We start from the raw sequence: 19295 nt of genomic DNA on the forward strand, positions 1-19295 counted from the left end.
AAGTTCGGTTTAGTCATCGGAACATTTGTACATTCGTAATCGGTTTTCAATCGACACCTGTCTGAGTTGCTTACTCTTCGGTTTTATCGAAAACTAACAATAACAATAGATGTAGTAGTAATGTTAAAACCAATAATAATAATAATAATAATAATAATAATAATAATAATAACTGCAACACAAATAATAATGATGATAATAACGACAATAATAATAATAATAATAATAATAATAATAATAATAATAATAATAATAACACAAAACAATAATAATAATAACGACAATAATAATAGTAATATTATAATAACAAGAACAATAATAATAGCAATACTAATAACAACAATAATAATAGTAATAATAATAACAACAACAACAATAATAATAATAATAATAGTATTAATAATAACAATAATAATAGTAATAATAATAACAACAAAAATATAATAATAATAATAATAATAACAATAATATAAAATGATAACAACAACACCAATAAGATCAACTACAAATAAACAATAATAATAATAGTAATAACAGCAATAATAACAGCAACAACAATAATAACAATAATAACAACAACGATACTAACAATAATAATAATAACAGCAATAATAACAACAGCAATAATAGCAATAATAATGGTAACCACAATTACAACAATAATAGCAACAATAACAACAACAATAACAATGACAATAAGAAGAACAATAACAACAATAACAACAATGATAATTGTAGTAAAGCAGTTAAGCACTGTAGGAACTATATACTGTATTGTTTGACAAAAATTATCTGACCATAAAATAAGAAGAATAACAATAATATAAATAATATAAAGAGTATGAATACTGCTTTGATATTTGTTTATTAAATTATTGTTGTGGAGACGCTAATTAACATAGGTGGGTGAGTGAGATATATAAAGGTATCAATCACCAATACCGGGGGAGTTCTGTAATGACCGCCAAATAGGCAAGACGCCTATGTTGCCTTCAGTAAAACATGCAACACGCCACCTGCCGTCATATCTCCAACTTAAGTATATCTGAAGACATGTAAATATGTATATAACTTCTCTTCCTAATATATTATTGTTAGACCTTTACTTTCCGTGTTCTTGTTAATTATTTGTTATTAGGTGAAGTTTCCTAAGAGTCATAAAAATCAGTGTCAGTTTTCCAACTAAGCACCATGAACATAAATAAAACTGATATAATTTTTTTAGTAGAAAACGAAAATGAAGATACGATATTGTGAAAGTACAGAACAGTAGTAACTTTGATAATGGTGATGATTGCAACGTCTTGTCAGACGAACGCCACTCCCTCAGTCACCTGAAGTCCATGAGCCTAAAAATGACTTTTTTTCTTTTACTCCTACCGGTGAATTCACACACTCAAACGGCATGACACTAAAGACTGTCATTGAGATCAATTATTACATGCTTCCAGTATTTCAAGCCTTCACACGTCACAACTTTTCCATCGCCACAGGACCATTTTTATAGACAAATGCCTGAGGGAGTATCTATACACAGATAATGTTACAGAGTCTTAGCTTTGTACGACAGCTAAGTCTCTCTCTCGATTCAAAATGTTGAGATCCAGCAACAAGCAAGAGCAAGATAGCCAGCTTAATGCGGGTAATGGTCTCCTGCTTTATTTTTTTTTTAAATCAGAGATTTGCTTCTCCCAGAAAGGTTGCCTTCACCACAGCTTATGGGAGCCCTCTCCACCCCAGCACACACATACATACACACAAACACACACGTGCCAGGTCATGTCATATGCTGCTGGTACCATGTAACCCAGTAATACTTGCCTCATGGTCGGGTCACGATAATATTGTACCTATTTACAATGCCTCCCCACGGGACAGAGTTAGACACCAGGGTCGTTTTTTTTAACGTGGAGAAGATGTACATAAATAAAAAAATTGTCTCAGTCGTGAAGGACTGCTCCTCCACCGAAAGAGAACAAGAAATGGGAGTGCCAGCATCTGAAGAACAGATACTACACTTTGACGGTTTATCTTATAGGAATCTATGACATACTCCCTTGTATGGACATCTGCAGCGAACAGAAATCTTACAATATCATTATACCATTTAAAAAGGACAGATGCTCCACTTGGATCCTAGCCAGAAGACCAAGAAGGTATATTTTAGTTTCACGTACGGCCCAAAAAGGACATCATTTATTTTAATTATGATTTTGTTTTTACATTGCGTCTTCGGTGGACAGGAGATTTTATTTTTATTCTATTTATTAAAAAGGAGGATAGACGGTGATGCCACACCACAAACATTAAATTAGTATATAGATATGCTAATTTAGGGCTAGGACAACAGCATATTCTTTTCATTGTTTTCACTCTCGAGTGTGTATCCGTTAATATCTTATATGCTTTTATATAGAGTGATGTGGTTCTCGGTTGATTAACTCTGTCTGTGTCGGATATATACTCGAGAGTCAAAGAGTCAAAACAATGAAAAGAATTTGCTGTTGTCATAAGCCCAAGTTATCAACTTCTAACCGCCTTTGTAATATAATCTGGAAACCGCGACAATCTAATGTACGCTTTTTATAATATAAGCTTTTATAATATACCGCTTCACTGGCAACAGGCAATTGTTTATATGCTCGTTCTAAACCGGTTCAGTTTTATTAACAAAACTAGTCTTTAATTATTTTGGGCCAATCGCATATTTTTATATCACAGTTTTTTGTATACATGATTTTATTGCCGTTCGAAAGGTCACATCGACCTAGAGATAGCTTCCGTGTCGGACAGTTCGATTCGTTAGGCCATCTACACTCATGTCTCTCAGAAATCTTGTTTTCCAGAAAATATACTTCATTGATTAAAAGAATAGACAGTACAATTATCAAGTAAAAATAAAACAACAACAACAGCAACTAAAACAACAGCAACAGCAACAACAACAGCAACAACAACAACAACAACAACAACAACAGCAATAACAACAACAACAACAACAACAACAGCAATAACAACAACAACAACAGCAACGGCAACAACAGCAACAACAACAACAGCAACAACAACAACAACAACAACAACAACAACAACAACAACAACAACAACAACAGCAACAACTAAAACAACAGCAACAGCAACAACAACAGCAGCAGCAACAACAACAACAACAACAACAGCAACAACAGCAACAACAACAACAACAACAACAACAACAACAACAACAACAACAACAACAACAACAACAGCGAATATCCGAAATATGTCGCTTCCGGCGTAATGTTGGAACTTGTGAGGTAAGTTTTAACATATTAAACAGTCTATAAAATAAAGCTTCATTGGTTCACACACACACACACACACACACACACACACACACACACACACACACACACACACACACACACATGTGAATTCCAATATCTCACAGCTTTGTCACATATCTTTATCGATTGATTAAATAGCAAGAAAGCAAAAAAAAAAAAAAAAAAGAAAAAAAGAAAAAAGAAAAAAGAAAAAGAAAAGCAGGAATCATCGCGTCTAAATGTCGCTGCGTCAGTCGAAGCGGAGAATGACAAGTGCCCAGTCGATTGAGTTGGAAAGCCTTTGAAAGGCTTACTGTTACATCATGGTACTGTACGGAGGAAAGGGGCTTCGAAGGTAAGAACATAGATTTCTAAATTCAGTAGTTCATTGTCATGCTTCAGTCGTTTAGTAATATATATATATATATATATATATATATATATATATATATATATATGTATATATATATATATATATATATATATATATATATATATATATATATATATATATATATATATAGGAGCAAACAGTTAATAAAACATGTTAAAAAACACCTTGAAAAAGAGTTAAAAACATATTTAATCATTGGATTATTTACCTTTCACCTGACTATTCATTCACGTGTAATCACTCTTTTCTTCACCATATTCCCTCTGCTTCACTTTTTGTTATCAAGTAAGATCTTTGACTTACTTGTTGTTTCATCAAATACTTTTGTATACAAAATCCGATCCCGCATTTTGCTAATTCCTACACTCTGATGAGAAGGAGAGTATTTCTTCGAAATTCCGCGGATTAAGGACTATCCATTTATCTAGTGTTTCCTTTTCAGATTAAATATGCTTTTAACTCATTTCAAAGTGTTTTTTTTTAACATGTTTTATATACTCTATCTCCTATTTGGTTTTATCGAGCTTTTAAATCTGGTTGAGATTACTTTATAAATATTAATTCTTTAATATTTATAATATACTTTAGTTTTATCATCTTGGATCATTTTGGTAAATTTAATTGTAATTTTTATTTTATTATATATATATATATATATATGTGTGTGTATATATATATATATATATATATATATATATATATATATATATATAACGGTTGTATCGATTCGTTGTCTAAATGTCACTCCAATGAAACTCGCGTGATTATTAAAGAGTGCTCAATGCAGGAGAGAGCTGGTATATAGTTTGTTTATTATACAGACATTATGTGTTGTTTGCACAATAAACAAACTATATATACATATATATATGTGTGTGTATGTATGTATATATATGTATATGTATATGTATCTCTACAATTAGATAAATGCAACATTGTCTGTGTATGTGTGAGTTCGTTTCTTATAGACTTCGAAACGGCTGGACAGGCTTTCTTTAAAGTTTACAGAACTTTAGTGTATAAGTCTAGGAGTGATCTTAGTTAAGTCTTGTCTCAGAATACATCCGATAATTACTGATAATCTATAATCGAAACCGTTATTTTAATTATTTCCATCATCAAGCCATTTTTTTTCTATGTCGTCGCTTAGCAACAATGATAGAACAATGGATTTTGAAAATTCTATTGTGGGTAACTTGATAGCGTGTTTTCTTTCTGTTTATTTGAGTTTTTTTTTAAATAAAGAATATAATAAAAAAATAAATAAAATGCAGTTTAAATTAATAGGGGTATTAGTTTCAACATATCGCAGACATACAAAAGGGAATTAAACCATGTAATTACAGAATCAAAAACGAAAACTGGATCATGTCTATCTATCTATCTCCTCACACACACACACACACACACACACACACACATACATACATATATATATATATATATATATATATATATATATATATATCAACCACTCTCTCTCCTTTATATATATATATATATATATATATATATATATATATATATATATATATGGATATATATATATATGGAGATAGATAGATAGATAGATAGACATGATCAAGTTTTCGTTTTTGATTCGTAATTACATGGTTATATATATATATATATATATACATCAATATATGTATCTCAATCCCTCTCTCTCCTTTTATATATATATATATATATATATATATATATATATATATATATATATATATATATACACTAGCGGGGGCGCCTGGCATTGCTCGGTCGTAAAATACGCTTAAATATGATATTTTAATTTGTCCAGGTTTCGTATATATTATTATAGAGTCGTTATTTCAAAAGTGTAGCATTCAAAGCCGGATGCGTTACCACTGTACCAACGTGACCCGCATATGAACTGATTTAAAATCAACAATTAAAAAATAAACTAAGATGGATTTACAAAATGTATAACGATTTTTTTCCCAATTTTTTAACCCCTTAAAAACTATTTTAAACGGCTAAAGACCCATAAAAAACGGTCCATAAAAAATTCAATTATTTGCGGTCCTTAGCGCCGCTCTGCGACTTTTAGTTTCGAAAGGGATGGCGTTTGGAAATATGGAGACCGACAGACTAACATACAGACAGACACACACCATTTATATATTAGACTAGCGGGCGTGGAGCGCCCGGCTTTGCCCGGTCCTGAAATATGCTTAAATTTGATATTTTAATTTTTTCAGATTTCGTATATATTATTATAGAATCGTGATATATGTGTGCGTGTGTTTTGTGTGTATATATATTGTATTATATTTTACATATGAATAAATAAATCAAACAGAAAATAATTATAGTAATAATTATGTCAGTTCCTTTAAGAAATCGGTTCTTATTTTTGAGAACTTTACGTGGAAATGAAATAAGTCGGTCACTTAAGCATACGTGCGCAGATCTTGATGTCAAAATCATTAGATCATACTCGGCTGTTTTGAATGAAATTTATGCTTTATATAAATGTTAATTTCAACTATTTCTCGTAGTTAACGTTGGCCGAGCGGTTTGTTCCTTGCTAATAAAGTCAGAGATGGCTTTAGGGTCAGGTCCAAATCTCTCGACCGACAGTAATCGTGACACCCTGCGCCGATGATTCCTGAAAGGATTAAATGCTAGTGTCTGTAGGTATTAAAAATAGTTATATTTATATATATATATATATATATATATATATATATATATATATATATATATATATATATATATATATATATATATATATATATATATATATATTGTTTCATGATCGCCGCGTTCGCTTATGTGTTTTAAAGAGAAATTTTTAAATTTCATCTTTTTTAGTCAACGGAGTGTATATTTTGCTCTTTTTTGTTTTAATTATTGCCGAAGTAAAAGGAGAGAGAGAGAGAGAGAGAGAGAGAGAGAGAGAGAGAGAGAGAGAGAGAGAGAGAGAGAGAGAGAGATCTGACCTGTCATGAGAGAAAGAGAGTGCGTAGGGAGAAGGAGAGATTCGAAGAAACGCACAACCAGGTATCAACACCCCTTCCACCCCTTAAGGATGAGTCAACTATTGGACGAGGTCATCTGGCAGCAGAACTCTTTTGGGATCCGGGTTCTTAGCGCCAAACGTGAACAAAAAAAGAAAAGGAGAGGCAAGCAAAATACGGAGGAAGAGGGAGACGAGATAAAGAGAGGAGGAAGAAAGAAAGAAAGATAGGACATCTTTCTTATGTAGACTCCTCGGCAAACCGCCATGACTAACGGGTGGTGAAGAAATCCCACCCGAACAGCGAAAAAGAAAAGGGCATAAAGTAAAACTAAACGAAACAATAGAGAGACGAAAAGTAACCAAAGGAAACACGGCTTGCAAAAATGCCAGTGTTCGAACTGGTATCTGTACGAGATCGGATTGTTGAGGAGACCATTGTCGTCAAACGAGATCTGACTGATGAACTTGAAAGGCGAAATTTTTTTTTTTTTTTTTTACAAAGGCATCACCACATTATCAAGGCCCAGAGGCCACTCAAGGATAAGGGTTAAAGAGTGTACAGTAGAAATTGGACAATATAGTAATCATTAGTAATGAAAATTTGGTAAATTTAATAACTTATATGGAACGGCTCATCAAGAACTTATTTACTTTAGACTTGAACACAACCATATTGTAGTCAGCCGGAAAGCAGGAAAACGGAAGACAATTCCACAGGCGTGCAGTTCTAAGAAAGAAGCTTTGTTCATGGAATCTACGTTTAGGTTTAGGCACAGATAAAGAGTGGGGGAAATTATTGATAGTGTTTACAGCTAGACGAGTGTTTCTTGTGAAAGTTTGGCGGAGATAATGGTGACAATGTGCCCAGAGCTGGAGGACACGCTTGTAGACATGGTTTTTATATTATGGGTTGATACAGGTGAATGCTGTTAGAATCATGTTAGTAATTTGTTAGTGAAACATTTATTGAAGACACGAAACGCACGTGGTATCGTAACGAGAAATTTATTTGCACTGACTAGAAACAAAGCAGTTTATTACTAAAAAGAGTGCCACTCAACGGTAGTGGGAGGTTGCAGTCAAGAGTGACGGTGGTAGTTACTAAGTCAAAGGGAGATAACTCGTGTTTACTCAATATGTAACATCTCCGGGTTTTTTTTTTTTTACTGAAAAATAAAAGTATTTTTATTTTTTAAAGTTTTCTCATTTAGTCTCTGTATCGGGCTGGACGTTTAACTGGTCTCCCTTTCTTTGTGGAGTTTGGTATTATTTTGTTTTCTGAGCTTGTTTTTGATACGAATTGTTTTTGACTATTTTCTTGGTTAAATATGTTTTCATAGTCATGTCTGACTTTAAACTTTTGATTTTCTTTTGTTTTTTTAAAATATGACGTTTGTTACGCCGTTCATATTTTCCTTGTTGTGTTTTTATTAGATATGAACGAGACTCTTTTAATTTTTTCACAATCTTACCTTTTAAGTTCCATTTTTGCTTGTGAAAGAATACGGACAGTATCGTCTTTCTTTAGTTTTGGACTTTTTATTTATTTCATTCTTTTTCATTGTTTTCTTATGCATGGTATTTGGAAGATTTGTCCTTAGCGTTCTTTTCATCAACTGTTGGACTGGTGACGGGGTTTTATCTTTTAATGGTGAAGTCCGTAACGCTAACGTTGCTAGGTATGAGTCTTGTCTACTTTCAAACGATTTCTTTAATGTTCTTTTAATTGTTTGAATGTTTCTTTCTGCTAAGCCATTGGACTGTGGGTAGTTCGGACTTATGGTGATGTGCGTTAAATCCCAATCTTTAGCAAATTATCTAAATTCTGATGTTCGGTACTCGGGTCCATTGTCACTAATCACTATTTGTGGAATGGCAAATTTTTCGAAGGTGTTCTTTATTTTATTGATCACCGTACTTGATTTGCAGTCATCAAGTTTATGGATATCGAAATATCTTGTCGTGTAGTCTATTATCACTACATATGCTTTACTATATAAGAAAAATACGTCTGTCACAACTTTGGTCCATGGTGTTACGGGTATTTAATCGTGTAGTAGTGATCCTGACAGTTGTCGGTTTCTGTGATCTAGACAATGTGTGCATGTGCTAACCATTTCTTTTATTTGGTTATTTATATTAGGCCGATATACGACCTCTTTCGCTCTTGCAATGCACTTTTCTATGCGCAAATGTCCAGTATGGATTTTTTTGTAGCGCTTCCTTCCTTCAATACTAGTCCTTTAACGACCGATATGTCATCGCGGACTGGCATATATGGTGCTACTGTGGGCGGCACGACCTTATTTTCTGGCCAAGTTGATTTCGCATATTTCATGAGCATTTTTAGTGTTGGATCTTTCCCAGTCTCCTCACGGTATATATTGAGTTTTTGGTCGCTCATTGGGCATTGTTTTATAATGGTATGGATATATTTGTCCATTTCTGTATCCGATATTTCTTGTTCGCTGCCTGGTATATATGCACGTGATAATGCATCAGCAATTACGGATTCTCGCCCTGGAATGTATATTACTTCGAATTAGTATTTATGAAGCGCGAGTAAGAATCTTTGTGTTCTTGGAGGGCTTTTTGTAATGGTTTGGATCATTTTCTATGAGAAATATTCTTCCATAGATAAATTGATGGGATTTGTTGCAGGCGAACACTATGCTGAATGTTTCCAATTCTATTGGGCAGTAATTTTGTTCTGTTGGAGTTGTCGATCGTGACGCGTATGACACGGGTAACCATTTTTCATCATGTTTCTGTTGTAACACTGCACCTAATCCATGTTTGCTGGCATCGGTGGTGATTTTAATTTCCTTGCTTTTAAATAAATAAATTTTAAAACTGGTAGGCTAGTTATTATCCGTTATAGCTTTACTATAGCGTATCGTTATGTAGCAGTACTCTTAACGGTGTAGTTACCTCTGAGTACTTTGTTATGAACTTGCACAGTTAGTTGGTCATTCCCCAAAATCGTTGGATATCTTTTTTATTTTCGGGTAGAGGCATGTGTATTATTGCCTTTATTTTAGAAGGGTCTGGTTTTATTCCTTCATCAGTGATGAAATGACCTAAATATGTTAGTTGCTTTGTTGCAAATTCACATTTATTTTTGTTTAATTTTAATCCAGCTTTGCATAATTGACTAAATACTAATGTTTCTAACTATATTATTATGTCGTCCTGCGAGTTCTTCGTTCCAGGTATGCCTTCTATTATTTTTGCAACTTATGCTTGAAATATTTTAGACGCACTATGTATTCCATATGGCAGACGTGTGAACGAATAACGACCAAATGGCGAATTAAATGTTAATAGCTTAGAGCTTTATTCATCAACGGGTATTTGCCAATATCCATTTGATGCGTCTAATTTCGTGAAATATTTTGGATTTTCCATTTCTGCAAATATTTCTTCGGCGGTGGGTAATTTGTAGTCTTCACTTTTTATGGCCTTGGTTCAAACATAGTCTTAATTTTCCGTTCGGTTTCTCCACTATTACAAGAGAATTTACCCAATCTGTGGTTTCTTCAACGGATTTTATTATTCCCATTTTTGTCATTTTTCTAACCCCTTTTTAATTTTGGTTTAATCCTAAACGGTATGTTTTCTTGGAAGATTTATGACGGGTTTTATGTCTAGATTTATGGTTATATGATGTGTGACTGGTAATTTTCCGATGTCACCAAAGCAATATTTATATTTTTCTTTTAATGTTTCTGTTGTGGAGACGCCCACTAATTAACATAGGTGGGTGAGTGAGATATATAAAGGTATCAATCACCAATACCAGGGAAGGTCTGCAACAACCGCCAAATAGGCAAGACGCCTATGTTGCCTCCAGTAAGACATGCAACACGCCACCTGCTGGAATACCTCCAACTGAAGTATATCTGAAGACATGTAAATATGTATATAACTTTTCTCGCAACACTTATTTCTAATTTTGTGTCGTAATGGGTTAAAAATAGATCGGACGTCAGCGTCTTTTTAATTTTCTCAAATGCGTCTTGATATTCTTTTGTCCATATCCATGGTGTTTCTTTCTTTAATAACTCGCTAAGCGGAGCTCTTAGGTCGTGCATTCCTTTGATAAATACTTTGTAGTAGTTTGCGAGACCTAAGAAACTCTGTAGAGTCGTCACGTTATGTGGTGCCGACATGTTTTTAATTGCTGTCGATCTTTCCGGGTCTGGGCGTCGACCATCTTTATTTATTATTTGCTCTAAATATTTGATTTCGTCTAAACAAAATTCGCATTTGTTTTTTTTCACTTTGGTATTTTAATTCATCGTTTAGGCCCGTAGAAAAGTCTGCACGGACTCGAATTTGTTCCGACTTTTTTTTACGTACACCGTAGGGGCTGCCCAGACGCTAGTTTCGATTTTCGATAAGATGCCTTTTTTTTCGAGTCTATCTAGCTCGCTATTTATTTTGTCTAAACCGGCGAACGGTACGTTCCGTTTTTTCTTAAACAGCTTAAATTTATTGCATCTTCCCAGTCCAGTAGTAAATATTTCTAGGAATTTCTTTTTTAGACCGTTTTTAATATTTTCTGATGTTAAGGTGCAACTAGTTATTTTTCTACAAAAAGCGTTCATTGGTTTATCCCAAAGATTGAATTTTTCAATCCAGTCAATTCCCAATAAGTTCTCGCTTTTTTTTAATTACGAAGATTTTCAATTTCTTCGTCGTGCCATTTAAATTAATGGGCAGGATGATCTCTCCTTCGAATTTTATTTCTTCTCCTGCCACTGTTCGTACACCTTTACTTGACTCTTGAAGAGTCGGTTTACCCAGCTTTTTCCAAGTGTTGACGTTTATTAACGACAAATCCGATCCAGAGTCAAGCTGAAATTTCACTTGTTTGTCGAAAATATTTACTGATACATATTTTCGTAAATTATTTTTCCCTTTGTCGTTTGTTCTCATTTGGTGCACTCTATTTTTGTTCTGCAGCAAACACTCTTATGTCCAACTTTATCGCAATTGTAGCAGCTGATATTTTGTAAGGACAACCCTTTTCCAAATGTTTTTCATCACATCTTCTGCAATTATTACCTGTTACTGTCTTTTTATAATTCATTTGATTATTATCGTAATTTCGTTTTCTGTAGTTATTATATTGACTATTATCGTAATTTTGTTTTCTGTAATTATCATAATTTGAGTATTTATAATTTGAGTATTTTTTGAATTTTTACTAGTCTCAAAATTTGTTTGTCCTGAATTTCTGAAAGGTTTTTTTAATCTTCCTCATGTACGCCACTCCTGCTTCTTCTATATCCCTGGAATCCTTTTTAGTGATGCTGCCCTTTGGCAATCTTCTGCTAATTTCTGCAATGTCAGGCCTTGTTCTGTCTCTAATTTTGAGAGAACGCGTCTTCGGATCTCTGAATTTTTTGTGGATACTAGACCCTGTGCAAAGATTAAGCGTGAGTTCCGATGAATTGAAGTTGTCGCAGTTTTTGTTTACTACTGACGCGTATGTCAGGTAGTCCTGCTTATAAGTTTTCTTAAGATTCATACATGACCATCTCTCGTGGAAAAGAGACATGGTACAAGAGCATGTATACAGCATATCCTGCCAGATGGATCGAAGAAACAAGGACACTACTTCCGCAGAAAAGTTCAAAAGATTTTACATTTGCGGTCTCTAGCAAACTATTCAGCCAATTTTGGGTTTAAACATTTGAAATTTTACATAAAGACATGCAGTTTTTAGGCGAAAATGTGGCTGTCAAGGGGTCATGGTTGAAATAGCTGACCTTTGCTAACTCTACCAAACTCCTCCACCAATGTTAGGTCTAACAATTTGAAATTTTAGATGTAGGTTACTTGGACATGGGTCAAACATTTTATTTTGATTTGAGCCCAAAACAATAAATGTTAAAGGGCTAAAAATTCGGGTCAAATTAAAAAAAAATCTTGACCTCTGCAGTCTCTACTTACTTCTCAAATAGAAAAAAAGGGTTAAGCATTATTTTCACGGTGACGAAATTCCACCGTTACCTTACTTTATACTGGAAACAGATCACAAGCCCCTATTGACAATCTTCGGCTCAAAAAAGGGATTTCCGGTATATACGACAAATCGCCTACTCCGTTGGGGTACGATCTTGCTAAATTATGACTTTCAAATAAAACAACTGTGTTCGAAAAATAGGTCATCCGGATGGCCTGTCAAGGCTTATACCGAAAATGGAGGAAACCCTTGAAGAGTCAGTAATTGCAGCTATACGTTCCAATTATGAGGAAAAAACATGGTGGCGAATATAATAAAAGAATAACCAGTCACGTTAACCGATATAAAAAGGGAGGCTGAAAATGACGATGTCATAAAGAAAAAAATAAGGGAAAATGATGAAAAAACGCAAAGTATATTTTCCGTATGCAATGATATTTTGTTATATAATGAAAGAGTTGTTATCCCGAAAACCTTGCAGAAAAAGATCTTACATGATTTTCATACAGGACACATCCGGGTATAAATAGGATGAAGGCACTTATGCGGAGTTACGTTTACTGGCGTAATATGGATGTGGATATTGCACTAACAGTAAACAAGTGTAAAGGTTGTGCGTTAGCCGCAAAGGCACCACCGATAGTCCATAAACATTGAAAAAAAAACCTGACCATCCATTGTCACGCATTTATATAGACTTTGCTGGACCGACCGAAGGACAATACTACCTAATCGTAGTAGATAGTTTTTCCAGATGGCCTGAAGTAAAACGTTTCAAGAAGCCGACGACAAATAACACAATAAGTTTTCTGCATGAAATATTTGTACGTTTTGGTGTGCCAGACATTATAGTCACAGATAACGGAACACAATTTACATCAAGTGATATCAAGGACTTTTGTGACACCTTTCAGGTAAAACATATAACTACACCACCGTTTCACCCTAGCTCAAATGGATTAGCGGAAAGATTCGTAGACACGATAAAGCGTGCACTTAGAAAATCAATAGGAACCCAGACGGATAAAGCATTACAACAATTCCTGCAAATATACAGGATAACTAAGAACCCAAATACACCGTCGAAATTATCGCCAGCAGAATTAATGTTTGCTAGAAAAATAAAATCACCAGTTGATAAATTAATACCAAAGCAAGCAATCGTTCATCAAACTATGCACACACCATGTAAAAGGTTTAAACCTGGTGATCGTATATATTTTGAATGTATGAAAAATATGTCATATTGTGAGTTTGGTACGGTAGATAAACGTATCGGCGACTTGGTCTACATGATAAAAGCTCCAAAAGGGATACACAAAAGACATCAAAATCAATTGATAAAACGTCATATAAAAGACAACGAACATGACAAACCTGATGAAAAGGAAGATCCAATTGATATACTATACGAAGCGTTTGATATCGAACCACCACAAACCATGCCTGAACCGAGAAAATCGGGAATGAAAAGAAAGTTAACAGAACCAATTATAATGAACCCCAAGAGAAAAAGATATTGAAATCTACACGACTTCAAATCTTGGGAGGGGGTGTTGTGTTGTTATATTTTTCTTTTAATGTTTCTGTTGTGGAGACACCCACTAATTAACATAGGTTGGTGTGTGACAAATTCTTTCCTCTTCTTCGATATGAAGTTAAGCAATTTATAATTCTGAAATCTACTTGTCTTAATATCACAAAAATTTGTATTGCAGATATTATTTTCATTTATTTATTTATTTATTTTTCCAGCTTTGACTAAATTTCTGAACATTTCAACTGTACTTATCTTGTTTTTTTTTTTGCTTGTTGTCTTTTTCTCCAAATTATTTCTCTGCATTATTTTTAACCAGTCTAAACTTAGCACGTAACCCAAATTGTATTATTCTTAACCAGTTTTAAAATTAGTTTTTCAAAATCTAAATTAGTACAAAAAAAAAAAACCCGCCCTCACAAATTGAAAGTTCCATTATCTTACTTATAAGGTAAAGCTAGAATGCTCGAATCATTCTTTATCATAAAAAATATCCACGCATAAACGAGACTATTTTTCAAATATTTTCCTAAACTGGGAATGGAGTAACGGGCTTATATTAAGTAGATATTAATAAGTCCTTATCCACCTTTTTTAATGGAGAGTAGATAATACACTGTGGATGCGTTATCAGAAGCTAGGATTAAGAATATACTTAATATATACTATTACTATAAGCCTGCTTATATTGAAAATGCTTGCTTCCTGGCTAGCCAATCAAACCATCTAATATAGTTAGTCTTATTTTCAATTATATTCGAAATATAATACACAGTGACATTAGCAAAAAAAAGTCACCCATGAAAACGAACCTCCCAAATTAAAACCTTGAATAATTATCTAAACTCAAATGTAAATTAATATTAAGCCGACTTCGCAAATTGATAAAAGTTCATTATTGGATTTTAATTATAAGGTGAAGCTCGAATGATTCAAACTCGATAATGCCAAAAGCATCCACCCATTAATATGGGAGGAGAGATTATTATCAAAAGCGTCCTGAATTGATAATTTAGCACCGGACTTACTAAGTAGATATTAATAAGTCCCTTGTACCCATTCCCCCTCCTCCCCGTTTATTTTTATTTTTATTATTTTTTTAATGGAGAGTAGATAATACAGTGGATGCGTTACTGGCAGCTCCAGTAACTCTCGCTTCTCCTTTATTGTCGCTTAGTCCTCATTCAAATGAGTGATTTTTCTGACAAAGGGTGTAGAAAAAGCTGCTTTTTAGTTCGGTAGTACTTCGTGAACAGTAGCCTGAGATATCGGAAATTTTTCTATTCCTATGTCTATCCTTGTGGCCACGTCACTAGTGAGGGTGTTGGAGGTAAACGTTTCATCTGGGCTGACGTTACCCGCCTGATGTAAGGAACCCGAACCTTGGATTAACTACTAAGGAGACTGTCCTATCAGCAGGTGTAAAGTACTGGGGCTGCTGCATTGCCATTTGGCGAATGGATTCTAGATCATGCAGTAGCTTCTGGTGGGGCTTCTCGATGCCATATTAGTGGGTAATCGTTACGGCTTTACCTTATCATGTGGTACAAAAAATTTCCTGTCTTTTTCTCTCTTACTTTCCCTCTCTGTCCTACTCTAACCAAGTCTGTCGACCTTTTCCACAAACCCCAAAAACTCAACATTAAATATTTCCAAAAAAGAAACACGAATAAACCTAGAACCCCATCCTCCAACGTAGACCCCTACCACCATGTTTTCTTCTCCAACATCAGGGATATACGTTCAAACCTCCCAGAGGTTGAAACCCAATTACAGGAGACGAAACCAGACATATTCTTTTTAAGCGAAACTGGCATAGGGCCGACTACTTCCCTAGATGAGGTCATAATAAAAGGATACTCTAATTTAACATCTAAATCTGATCCCCAAGATCGCCATGGACATGGAATATGCGCCTACATTAAAGATGGCTTCCCGTGTGGTAGAGATATCTCCAGAGAAGACCTTAATTTACCTTATATGTGCTTCCCGGTTGAACTTACTTACACCATTGCATTTATATTTGCCCTCTATCGCCCTCACAACAGCGGGGTTACTGTCTTAAAGAGTATATCTGAGAAAATTGACCTCATCCTGTCTGCTCATCCTTCGGCTAACATTCACATTTGCGGTGACTTCAATGTCCATAATGTGGAATGGCTGACCCACTTAAATAAGACAGATGTTGAGGGGAGGTTCTATCATGATTTTGCCATTGCCATGACCTCACTCAGATTGTTCACGAACCCACTCGTGTGCCCGATACTACCGGTCAGTATGCAAGCCTTCTAGACCTTTTTCTCACAACTTCCCCAGGCTACGTTCATGTTCCGTTCTATCTCCTCTGTGATCCTCCGACCACTCCGTTATAGCAGTTAAGATAAAAATGAAATGTAAGAAGTCTTCAGACGTACCTCTCCACCGTACTGTATATCGATAGTCTATGGCAGACTGGGATAGCTTCCGTACATTCATATCTGATCTACCTCTGCATTCCATATTTAAAAAGGATGTGTCCTCTATAGTATCAGACCTGTCCGAATGGTTAATTGTAGGCATAGACCGATTCATATCATCCAAAATATTCCAACAAAAACCTAACAGCCAGCCATGGTTCTCTCCAGAATGTGCTGCTGACATTGCGCACAGAAATCACTTTTTCCATAGCTACCAACGTAACAGATGTACTGAGACTAAAGCTACTTTCAGGACTGCCAGCAACCACTGTAAAAGAGTAATGAAAAATGCAAGAGAGCTATATGATTAGTCCATTAAATCCAAATAGCTGAGCAGCGGCTTGGTTCCCACCAGTTTTGGCAAATAGCAAACAGGATCCTGAACAAAAGTGTGCGTTCTATCCCAACCATCATCAATGGATCTAAGGTCATCTCGTCAGCATCAAACAAGGCCAAACTATTTGCCAAGAACTTTGCAGCTAACGAAGGCCATCAACTCCCCGTATTTCCTCCTACAACAGACAACACAATATGCAACATGCACATATCTGTGCGTGAGGTCGCCAAACTAATCAAGAACCTTGATTCCAGTAAAGCAACTGGCCCAGACGGCATTCCAATTATAGTGTTGAAAAGGCTTCGACCAAAACTTGCCCCCATACTTACAAAACTGTTTAAGCGTTGCCCTAAGGAGAAGTGCTTTCCAACACCCTGGAAAATCTCATCAGTATGCCCTGTATTTAAGAACTCAGGTGATAAGTCATCTACCTCTCAGTACAGACCAATAAGTCTCTTGTATATCATGAGTAAGTTGCTGGAATCCATATTAAATAAAGAAATACTCAACCACCTCAGTAGAAATAACCTCCTTAGTGACATGCAATATGGTTTACGTTCTGCTAGATCTACAGCTGATTTGCTAACGGTTATATCTCATAGGATTAGTGAATCTCTTGACAAAGGCTTCCTTTCCAGGGCAATTGCTTTTGACATATCAAAGGTCTTCGATAAGGTATGGCATAAGAACCTACTTGACAAGATTTCCAGCTACGGTATAAATGGAAATGTTTTCTCAATAATTAAATCACTTCTCTCTGATAGGATCATAAGAGTAGTGGTTGATGGGCAGCAATCAGAGGCCCACAGTATTAATGCTGGAGCCCCCAGGGGTCAATCCTGGTCCCAACTCTCTTCCTGATCTACATCAATGATCTCCCAAAACACATACTTAAATCATTCGTTGATATCTATGCTGATGACACGACCATCTATGGCAACACATTAAAGGCTGTAAATGACAAAGTTCTCTCTGATTCTCTCTCCTCTGATCTTGAGCGCGTGGTACAGTGGGGGATGAGGTGGCTGGTTACTCTTAATGCATCTAAAACTAAGCTCCTATCTTTAATCATCAACGCTCTGATCCCCATCTAGCATCAATTGAAATAGATGGCTCCACTCTTGGGAAGGCTTCATGTTTTGATAAGCTTCTGGGTTTGACCGTTACTCCTGATCTGAAATGGAACACGTATATCAAGTCTGTTGCCCGGGCCGCTGGGAAAATGGTAGGATCCTTCTACCGCACCAAAAGATATCTCACTGCTGATGCAATTTTCTATCTGCATAAAAGCAAAGTACGTCCAAATATGGAGTACTGCTTCCACATCTGGGCTGGAGCTTTTAAAAACAGTCTATCCTGCCTTGACAAAGTACAAAAGAGACTTCGTGGATTAGAGGGGGATGCCCTTTTCTCTTCCCTGTAACCTCTCTCCCACAGAAGAGACGTTTTGAGCCTATCTTTGTTTTATCCTTATTTCCATGGTAAGTGCTCGTTAGAGCTCCAATCTCTGGTCCCCCCTCGCCAGTCTTTCACGATAAGCACCCGTCTAGCTAAAACCACTGTCAGCAATTTCCCCCACTCTTTATCTGTGCTCAAATCAAAACGTAGATTCCATGAACAAATCTTCTTTTTGAGAAGTGCAAGTTTGTGGATTTCTCTTCCGTTTGCCTGTTTTCCACCTGACTACAACTTAGATGTCTTCAAGTCCAACATAAACAAATTCCTGATTAATCGCCCCCTTAAGTAAATCTCCAATACCAACTATTACTATGATATTATCCCCTTGATTACTGGACACACAATAACCCTTATACCCGAGTGGCTTCCGGGCCTTGATAAGAGGTGATCACCATGTAAAAAAAGGAAAAGAAAAAAAAAAAAAAGCAATTCGGGAGTCTATCACGAAGTATATTTGCAGTACGGTTTGGTGACGAACGGAAACATATCCAGCGAACTTGGGCCATAAATGTCTACGATCAGCTCCCTAGACAAATACAGCTTGACGCAGATATTAGATCACGTGTTTGGAGTTTGAACGGAGTTTTCGAGCAGCTTTGCGTCGAGGAAACCAAAGAGCGAATGAGTGCCAACTGTATAGGCACCAAAATTGACTCTCAAGACTGGCCATTCATAGAGCATTTCTTAATTTAGCTAAGGAAAACAAGTCGAAAGAAATATCTTTTATGGGTGGGGGTTTAAGTTTTGCTCTCTCTCCGTGCAACGTAATTGTCGCCTAATAAAAACAATTATATCGTTAACAAGTATGTTGTGTTTTCATGCAAGTTTATTCGTCTCGAGCAACAGAATAT

At 35.3% G+C, this 19295-nt stretch overlaps 1 protein-coding gene across 2 annotated transcripts in view; it reads left to right on the forward strand.

Annotated features, from left to right (window-relative positions):
• The first annotated feature begins 2735 nt into the window (after positions 1 to 2735).
• Positions 2736 to 19295, forward strand: part of LOC145259707 (galactosylceramide sulfotransferase-like) — a 97298-nt gene continuing 80738 nt past the window's right edge. Inside the window, exon 1 of one of the 2 annotated variants that reach the window (XM_080117384.1) lies at positions 2736 to 3296. In XM_080117384.1, coding sequence (XP_079973510.1) covers positions 3280 to 3296 — 17 coding nt within the window. In that variant the 5' untranslated portion in view covers positions 2736 to 3279. Of the gene's footprint in view, positions 3661 to 19295 lie in introns of both variants that reach the window. The other variant, XM_080117383.1, reaches the window with a different exon arrangement.

The sequence above is a fragment of the Euprymna scolopes genome, chromosome 35 (genome assembly GCF_053919585.1).
Source record: "Euprymna scolopes isolate OS-2025 chromosome 35, ASM5391958v1, whole genome shotgun sequence".
Lineage (NCBI taxonomy): Eukaryota > Metazoa > Mollusca > Cephalopoda > Sepiida > Sepiolidae > Euprymna > Euprymna scolopes.